Here is a 10,244-nt window from a genome sequence, read left to right as displayed (position 1 = left end):
GGCGTTGCAAGCTATGTCTTTGCTCTACTCAGACTGTTGAAAATGTACTTTTTAAGCTTATAAATGTACAATTTCATATACATGTATATTACATGTATATAACAAAAGTTAATACAATTTTTAAAAAACATGCATGGAAGCAAAAGTTACATAGTTACATAGATACATCATTTTAAGGTAAATCCTATCTTAAAATAAGATTTACTTTGTACCTCAGTTCAAGTAAAAATTACATTATAATACAGTAATACCGTATTGGTCCAAGTATAGTCCCACCCGTTTTTTATGTGAAAATTTTTCACAATTGGGGGTGGGATTATACTCAATTTCAAAAAAAAAAAAACTTTTAAAGTTTATTTTTTTTTGAGGTTTTAGGTGTCCTTGGACCTGACCTAGATGCTAGGATCATTCATGGTTGACCTAAAAAAATTTGCAAGATGTTTTGTATTTTTAATTTGAAAATTTATAATTTGTATTCATGTCATACTCTATTTATGATTTCAAAATACATTCAAATTCAATGCATTTTGAAATCATTAATAGAGTATGACATGAATACAAATTATCAATTTTCATATTAAAAATACAAAATATCTTGAAATTTTTTTTTTTTTAGGTCAACCATAAATGATCCTAGCATCTAGGTCTAGGTCCAAGGACACTCAAACCGAAAAAACTTAAAAAAAAACAACATTTTTTTTTTTTTTTTTTTTTACAATTTCTGAAATTTTTCAAAAATGGGGGTGGGATTATACTCGAACGTGGGACTATACTCGGACGAATACGGTAATATTATAACATTATACATGTTTGACAATCAAATAGAAAGATAAAAGACACGAAGTTGTATAAAGTTGTTGAAATTGATCAAATCAAACAGGTAAGTCTAATCATAATTCTGAAATACAATTTTTTTAAAGTATGAATAATATACAACAGATTACAAGTTCAAATTGGGCTATTCCAGTTGAAATTGATCATTCCCTATGGAAGACATGACCTTAATCTCCAACACAGGGGGTGTAGATTTCTAATGGATTCACCCATTCAGATAACCCCATTTGAAATTCATACTCACTGAGGGTGTATGAATTTTAACTGGAATAGCCCATTGCAGATTGTGAGTGGATTCTCTTTTTTCAGAAGCTATCAGCATATTCACCCATTCAGGTAACCCCATTCAAAATTCACATCCCCTCTGTTGAGATTAAGATGTCTTCCCCAGGGGAAGTATGCATTACAACCGGAATAGCCCATCACATTTACAGGTGGAAGATGAAGATCCTAGTATTGTAGCCCCTTGCCAAGGTACACCATTGCCAAGTATCAGACTGGTACACACAGAGTACCTACACAGTACCAATGCTACTACTGCCAGTACAGGACCCACCAGCAGTGGTACTACACTAGTACTGCACAGTACCAGCCAAGTACCTCAGCAACTTTTCAAAGACTACTGACATATTCTGATGTGATGGGTCACATATCATCATTCAACTCTTATAGGTACAGAACCCTTATCTGTTACATCTAGAATTAACCATTGCAACCAGGATCAGCTGCCCAAGTTAGTGTGTACATACCTGTTCTTCCATCAACGGTTCTTGGAGCGCTGCCAACTTCGTCGTTCCCAGTACCACTCAGTGTCTCAACTTGTATGGTGTATGGTGTATTAGGGTCAAGACCTGCAAATAGTATATACAATAGATGGAGGATGAAACAACAGTTAGAAAGTGCAAGAACAATATAGAACTTGTGCACAGTGATTGTGGATATAAGGCAAAAAAAAAAATTGTTGTGTTGCCCTCACAAGCCAAAAAAAACGGGAGGGTCGGACAGTCGGGATTTTTTTTTTAAAATTTTTTTTTTAGACACATTTTCATCGATTTCTAGCGTGTGCCACGGCCCATTTGGCCCGGCCGCTACCCGCACGCGTTTCAGTTCAAAATTCGCTAAACCATCTACGCTAACAGCTTCCACCCTTTCTCCATATATTTCTTGCAAGGTTTTTGTCAAAGATACAGCTTTGACAAAGCTAAATATGGTTTTAGAACCAGCAGTTGCAGTCATACATACCGCGAAATCCATGGTAACGGTACATGTACCATAAACAACACGAATTTGTTACGAGTCGTACTTGACTCAAGGCCAAAATCACCCGAATGCACAACACAAATACACTGTTCGTTTAAGCTAACAAAATCTAAGTCTTTAATTGAAAGCAAGTTACGGTTTGGTACAATATAATGACTACAAATGCACATATACATTAATCAAATATAATCACTCTTTATCTATTTTGTACTTAGCCAGCATTCTTCTTCTTGGTGATCATAAAGTTCTTGTAATGTTCTGGACGACTGATGTAATATATCCCTATTCACTTGTCCTCATGACAATCAGCGAAGTCCTTTGTACACTTGCATTGATAACTCCTTGCGTATAAAATCCTTACACTAAAATGGTGTTCTCCAAACACGCTTTACAACTCCTTGCAATTATCCTATACTAAACTCCTTGCGCCATCCTCCTATGCTAAACTCCTTGCGCTGTTCTCCTATGCTAAACTCCTTGCGCAGTTCTCCAAATTTAACTCCTTGCGCTGCTTTCTCCAAATTTGGTGCTATTTCCTCCTTTCGCACAATATCTTCAGGAAGCAGGACTGCGATGCAGTTGTCCCCACTTATTTTGACAGTTGCGTTGAATCAAAATACCAGACTTCAGCAAGTCGACAGAAGAATATATTTCCTTTCTTGGAAGAATAACGTTCTTTGACGTATTCTAGATCTTCTCCGACAACACTGGTAAATAGTAGTACTTTGACTACATAAAATATTTCTGGTTTGTAATTTCCTTTCTTTCAAGGAATTGGACTGTAAGCATAGCCCAGATCAACACTATCAACTGTGAATCATTGTTTACATTTACTTATTATATACCAAGCTTGGGAAAAACCCCATTCTATTCTGGGCCATTTACTGCCTTCACATTATGCTCAATCTGGGGAATTCCAAAGTCTTAATTATAACATTAACCTTTCACATGACATCACTTCCTGAGGGAAATCCCATTACATCACTTCCTGAGGGAAATCCCATTACATCATTTTCAGGGGTTTCCAAATATTCCAAATTAGATCTGATTCAGCTTGTTTTGCTCAATTTGAGAGGGAATTCCCAAAATGTCATCACTCATGTAACTTTGTAAACAAAGATAAATCATCAAATTAAATTACTCAGGGCACATCACAAATTGACCTTTTCGGTAAATCCCATAAGCCTTTGCGAGTACACCTGAGAACTCGTCATTTTGCATCACGCCGCTCTGCGCCGATATGCGCACATCATTTATCGAACATCGTTACTGCGCATTGCAAGTCGGCGTGACGTAAAATGACGAGTTCTCAGATGTACTCGCAAAGGCTTATGGGATTTACCGAAAAGGTCAATTCCAAAACACAACGATTGACCTCCCGGTGACCTCAGACCATGCGAGATGCATCACATACTTTTTAATTTTGAAAATATATTTATGAACATTTGGAAGCGGTAAATACTGTATAAATCATTTTATTAATATTTTTATTCATCAATAAACATTTCAAGAATATTTTAGTGTATTTGGAGTGAAAATATTACATATTTATTTATTTTTTCTTGCATTTCGATTTGATAAATTAATGAATATACGGACTGACAAAATAGTACGCTTTTTTAATATTCCGATAGACATTTTTAATTTTAGAAATATATTCATGAATATTTGAAAGCGTAAAATGGTAAAATACCATATAAATCTTTTCATCAATATTTGTAATTCATCAAAAAACATTTACAAAATATTGTAGAGTATTTTGAGTGAAAATATTACACATTTATTTATTTTCTTCTTGAATTTTGATTTGATAAATTAATGAATATACGGACTAACAAAATATTACGCTTAATATTCCGATAGGCTTTAACACAGACTGGCTTGCACGTGGCGTGCACAGTTTGTGATCGAGAATTCAAGCAAGTGACAAGAGACTAGCTATGTACACAAAACAAGTCAGATTCATCAACGTTCATTTTAAATTTGATCCACCGAGTCGGCAAGATTTTCAATGGTGGAAAAAACGGGGAAAACACGTAAATATGAAAAATATGAGAAAAAGTGTATATAAAAATAAAAAATAAAAATAAAAATGCCGGTCGGGAATTTTCACAATTTACGACCGGGCGCGTGAGGGCAACACAACAATTTTTTTTTGCCTAATAATACTGTATAAGCGAATATTTTCGCTGGGTTAAGTTTTTTGCGATTTTATCAATTTGTGTTTCCAAATAGGCCTATATTCACATTTAGTACTTTTTGGCTGGATTAGAATTCACAGCTGCCAATTCGACTGCAAAAGAACAAAAATTAAACCCGTGAAAATTTCCTGCTATACACGTCACTTAATATGGGTAATGGGCTATTCCAAGTCCACACTACCCCCAGTCCAGTCCAACCTGTGGAAGATTTTGGATATATCTTCCACAAGGGGAGTATGAATTTCAAATGGAACTAGCACATTAACCAACTCTTATTTGATACTACTCATCCTCCCTCTGTGGAAGATTCAGTTTGAATCTTTCTCAGAAGCTGCCTAATGTGTTCATTTCATTAGAAACTCATACTCCTCCGTGGAAGATATTTCTAACATCTTCCAAATAAAATAAAACTAAGATGCAAGCTGTAACAGGTGTTTTTTGCTTTGTTTTTAAAGGAGAGTGTATCAGTTTTTTTGAAAGAGATACGCAGACCAGCCAACCAACCAAAGTCAGAAAGAGGGATATTGAGGCCAAAACCTTGTACATGTACACAAACCAGGTACCGACAAATTCAAAGACTTCAGGTGTGCAATACTTTCAGAATTCAGGGAAGGCTTTGCAGGTCTAAATTTATCACAATAGACTAAAGAGAATTTAAATTTAAATTTGCATCATTTTCTGCTGTTCTGAAATTTAAATTTGCCATCACTGAAATTTTCAGAAAGGCTGAGAAAGCAGGACTGTCCCTCTCTTTCACTTTGGAAAACCCTGAATGATGGACAGTCCTCAAAATGAGGGACAGTTGGCAGGTCTGGATATGTGTAAGCAAACTACCGTATATCTTTTGAAAAATGTTATTTACATGAAAATATCTTCTTGCTTTTCTGGATTTCTCCAATAAAAAAAAATCAAAATGAAACACACAAAATTTGTATCCCAAAAGGAAATATGTTTGACCTACAGAAACATTTTATATAGCTTTGTTTCACTTGTAATTTTGTTTAACCCCATGAGAAAAGAAGTTTTCATTAGGCGTGTTTCTATTGGGACCGTTTACCGGTAAAAAGACGGTAAAGGGATTATTTCTGCTCAATAGAAACTGACCTTCCCGCTATTTACCGGTAAACAGGGGCGAGTTTTTACGATAACGTTTTCCTTCTTGAGGAAGGAAAATAGCGGGGCGCTTACCGATAAACGCTCAATAGAAACTCACTCCGTTCCGATTGAATGCGCATACAGGGAAGAAAAGCGGAAGTTGAGTCGCGAAATTGACCTCTGCATCATGAGCTAGCTTATACCATTCCGTTCGCAAAAATTCTTAGGCCTAATCACATACAAATATTTGACTCACTTGCTATAAATAAAGTAAATGGAAGAAATATTCATAATGCATTATCCCTGCATTATACATATTATGCTAAATATTTAACATGAGTTATGATTTATGACCCTAGTAAAAGCCATGAAATAAAACAACAACAACAACAACAACAACATCAGCGGATGAATCCAGCTGTGCATGCAAAAAAAAATAGAAATCAACTCGGATCCGCGGCGGTGTGTGCTTCAGAAAATTAGAAAGATTTCATGAATTTAATATTATGTTGTCGATGTTAAATTACTATTCGCTAAAAAGAATTAACTGAAATTAAACTGTGAAAGATGAAATTCCAAGACCTATTTTTTTTGCGCGCAACAATACTGAGTACTCACGTCGATATCACGGAGGGGGATTTCCCAATGGCGTAATTTGATGTACGAGAACGAATGAAAACGCTAATAAAAAACATTATTCTTCAGTCTTCTTTTCTCATGTTCATGATGTTTGCTACCTCATTTTTAGCCAAACAATTAAGAAAATACTACAATATTAAAATCCACAATGCTTTGCGATTGGCCCGGGGATTGACCCCAGTGCACGACCTTTCGCCGCAAACTTTAAAGGTGTGTCAATTGACGCTGTTCATCGAGTGTTTACCGGTAAACAACGTGCAATGGAAACTGACCGTTATCCGCCTTTCACCGCTATTTGACGGCGAACAGTTTTACCGGTAAAATGCAGGGGACTCAATAGAAACACGCTAATTATCAATTGGACCAATCAGCAACATTGTTAGAATGATTTCACCACACAAAAAAATTGGGGTGAATTATTTGCAAAGCTCCATTCTGATTGGTAATTAAAGTGGAGATATCATGTAATTGACCAATCAGAGGCAATGTTATATCGGCAGGTTGTGCTCAGGGGGTTAAGATTTGAGTTATCTTTCAAGTAAGAAAGCACACAATTTGGTGTATACATTACAGGGAGCGATTATTAGCTTTATTAGGTGTTCTTTTGTTATAAAGAAGAATTCATATTGAGGCCTACCATTAAGGGATCTAAAATGAGCGTTTATTGCGTTTCGACAGTATTTTTGTGGGACATGAGAGCACCTCAGACCTATCGATTGCATTCTGAATACTGAAGCATGTCTTTCTGATATCAAATAATTTTGATTTTTTGAAAATCACAATATAATACAAATTTTATGACAAATTATAAAAATTTGATATTTTTCAAATTTTTGATATATAACAGTCCTCGAAGTAAATTATATAAATCTAATGATATATTCTTAAAGTGTATGTAGCAGGAGGAAAAGCCGACGGTCAATTGAAAATTTTGACCTTTCATATTGAAGATATGGATTTTTTTTCCCAAAAGACCTAATTTTTTTTTGGTGTTTTGGGAAAAAAAATCCATATCTTCAATACTGAAAGGTCAAAATTTTCAATTGATCGTCGGCTTTCATCCCACCTACATACACTTTAAGTATCAATCATCAGATTTATAAAGTTTACTTCAAGTACTGTTAAATATCAAAAATATCAATTTTTAATGATTTGCCATAAAATGTGTATTAAATTGTGAATTTAAAAAAATCTAAATTATTTGATATCAGAATGACATTCTTCGTATTCAGAATGCAATTCGATATGTCTGATGTGCTCCAATGTCCCAAAATAAATACTGTCCAAACGTTCATACCCCAGCCCTTAAAACAATGCGCTTCCAAATTTTGAGCTGTATTGCTCCAGTGGTTTTGATATGAGAAGCAAAAACATGCATAACATTGCCCCATAAGATAGTCCATACATTTCCAGTGTGGGTACAACAATTATCATGTTTTTGTTCACATCATCTCTGGCGTTCAATTTTTTTCTTCTGACACCAGCTTTGAAGAAGAAAACTGGGGGATGAGGCTGTCGATCAGGTCAAGGACCTTTTAATCATCTTATACAAAGGATATACCCAGATTTGTGTCTTAATTGAGCTATTCCATTGAAAATTTACACCACCCCTGGGGAGGATTTTCAAAATATCTTCTATAGGGGGAGTATGAATTTCAAATGGAATGAACACATTTGACAACTCTATTTGAATGTCATACACCTTTTGAGAAAGATTCAACCTGAATCTTCCACTGAGAGAGGGTAAGTGGAGCTGCTGATGTGTTCATTTCATTTAAAACTCTTCCTCCCCCTGTGGAAGATATTTCCAAAATCTTCCACAGGGGTGGTGTGGATTTTAAATGGAATAGCCCATCTTACCTGGGATCTCTGAAGTGACAGGTCCTGTCATGCTGCTACTGATATCTTCATGTGGAATAAAGCTGGTAGCGCCATCTGCTCTATACTGAGATTCTGAACTGTCCATAGACATCAGATGGTGGAGTGATAGAGACGGTGAGTGACACAGGAGTAGTTTGCGCTGTGAGTATCTGTACGCCGGCAGGCAGATTTGGAACTGTTGAAAAAAATGGATACGATAGGTATTAGGGTAAACATTTAATAAGATATCATAAACATTATAATAAGTATCATTAGATACATACTCCCCATTCTAAAAATACAGCACTACACTTGGTTTCAGAGAAGAACGACAGTCCTTTGCTCATATTGATGTGAGCACCCTGTTAATGAGTGACATACGCAGAGCTTTGTATTCCCTTCAAGCGTGCTGATCTGCGCCGATCGATGTAATCAGCCAATCAGATTATCGGTCTGTTGTAATGATTGTCAGATGATTGAATCAGCCAATCAGAACCCCAGTTCCGTGTTTAAAATGTGAATGCTCTCAAAATGTAAACAACTGCTGTTCTTCTCTGCTGCAAACTGTAATGTTTTTATTAAAAAACATTATCCTGTTTTAATCCTGTTTTTTATCAAATGAAACACATCCCAATCCTACAATTAGTTGGAACTAACTAGCAATCAAAATGAAATTGAGGTATTTGGCAACTTTTTGGGAAAAAGGGACAAACACCTATATTTTTTGTATGTTTTCAAACAATTGTAGTCATATATATTCAAAGACTTGGGATAAGCCTAAGCATTCAGTATCTTGAGCATAATAAAAGAGAAAATGTATTTTGCTAAAAATTTGAATGCATAGACTTATAATAGACTTCGTGCAAGTCTTTAGGCTTGATTGTCACAGCATACAAAAACATTAATGTAATAGGACTGAGTTATGATTTATTTGGCAAAACAGGATAACAATTTTGTTTGTTAATTAAAAAAAAATAGTACTCTATTTGACTGGAATTGGAAGTACTGTATTCATTCCACAGCCCATGCCCCTATAATTAAGCGCCCATGCAGCAACTTTACTACAAATGATCCTTCATCAACAAGTGCAGGATCCAACTATATACAAGGAGCCTTCATCAGCATGGGTTGGATACATGTATCAAACACAGAACCATCTATAAACACATAAAATCAATAGTTTAGGCCATTTTTTATGCATGCTATTATATTAGCAATATAAGAGTCTACCCAAAATGACTCTATTAAGCCCACTGGGTGGTTAATGAAACAATACAGTACGTCTTATTTGATTTATCAAGTGGTGTCGTTCAACTACAATGGGCTACTAAAATATCATTGACAGTGTGAATAACAAAGTGTTTGACTTGGACTTATGCCAATGCCGCGCCTTAGGCGCACAATTAGGCTACTTGGCTATCACTTGCCGCTACTCAAAAAAGCATGCCGCTACTTGCCTAAAATTGGGCTACTTTTGCCAGTGTCAGGCCGTGGCAGTAATTTGATGTATTTTCCTTTCAATTTAGCTGATTTATAAAGGTTTTGAGTCTCTAAAGCTGCAAATTGCAATTACAATGGGTTTTTTGACCAATTATTGATCGGTCAGTAACTTCCCAGTAAGTACCGGAAGTTTTAAAGTCAAGTGCTTTTCCGCCCAATTGGGTGAAGCTTAAAAATTGGGCTACTTGAGAATCCTTTACCACGGCCTGGCGAGTCAATGCACCGCGCCTTGGTGCTGAAAAGTTTTGGCAACACTGATCAAAGCAGGTCTTACTTGTTCGTTTGCAGTCAGTTTCAGTCACATCATTTGAGAACTCCAGAAGGATGCGCACTGTGATGCAATATTCTTCACCGGGAGTGAGGCCGATGAATGTTGCTAAGCGATTGTTCACATCGACGGTACCGATTCGTATCATTTGATCTTCTGTCACTTGAACCAAGTAGCTGATGAAATCACCATAGCTGCCAGATGCATCACCCCAAGTGAAATATAATGAGGTGGTAGTCACATCGAGACAAACAATCTCTCCTGGATTAGGCGTTTCTAGAAAATAATACAAATAAAGCAAAAAACTTGGATGAGTGAAAATGAAAGGCATATTATTTGTTTTGTCTCAATTTTCAATTTTATGACAATCAAAATGTAATCTTTGGGGGGAAAAAACTTACAAAAAATATTTCAGCCTAGCAATTAAAGATTTTGATATTTACTGAATTTCTAGCTGTGAAATAGTTTAATGAAAACAATTAATTTCATCCATTCATCTGAGCGTTGCAGGTCAACACCCATTCATCTAAGCGTTGCAGGTCAACACCCATTCTCTTGGTTGGGCTGACGTCACCAAGGGGAAATAG

At 35.8% G+C, this 10,244-nt stretch overlaps 1 protein-coding gene across 1 annotated transcript in view; it reads right to left on the bottom strand.

The window, feature by feature from the left end:
- Nucleotides 1-1,536: 1,536 nt before the first annotated feature.
- The window catches only part of LOC140166848 (fibronectin-like), a 37,391-nt gene continuing 28,683 nt past the window's right edge, over nt 1,537-10,244 (bottom strand). The window contains exons 15-17 of the mRNA XM_072190337.1: nt 9,590-9,933; nt 7,890-8,085; nt 1,537-1,685 (exon numbers count right to left, since the gene is read on the bottom strand). Coding sequence (XP_072046438.1) covers nt 1,537-1,685; nt 7,890-8,085; nt 9,590-9,933 — 689 coding nt within the window. The remainder of the gene's footprint in view (nt 1,686-7,889; nt 8,086-9,589; nt 9,934-10,244) is intronic.

Source organism: Amphiura filiformis, chromosome 12 (assembly GCF_039555335.1).
Source record: "Amphiura filiformis chromosome 12, Afil_fr2py, whole genome shotgun sequence".
Lineage (NCBI taxonomy): Eukaryota > Metazoa > Echinodermata > Ophiuroidea > Amphilepidida > Amphiuridae > Amphiura > Amphiura filiformis.
This window is presented reverse-complemented; position numbering and strand designations above follow the sequence as displayed.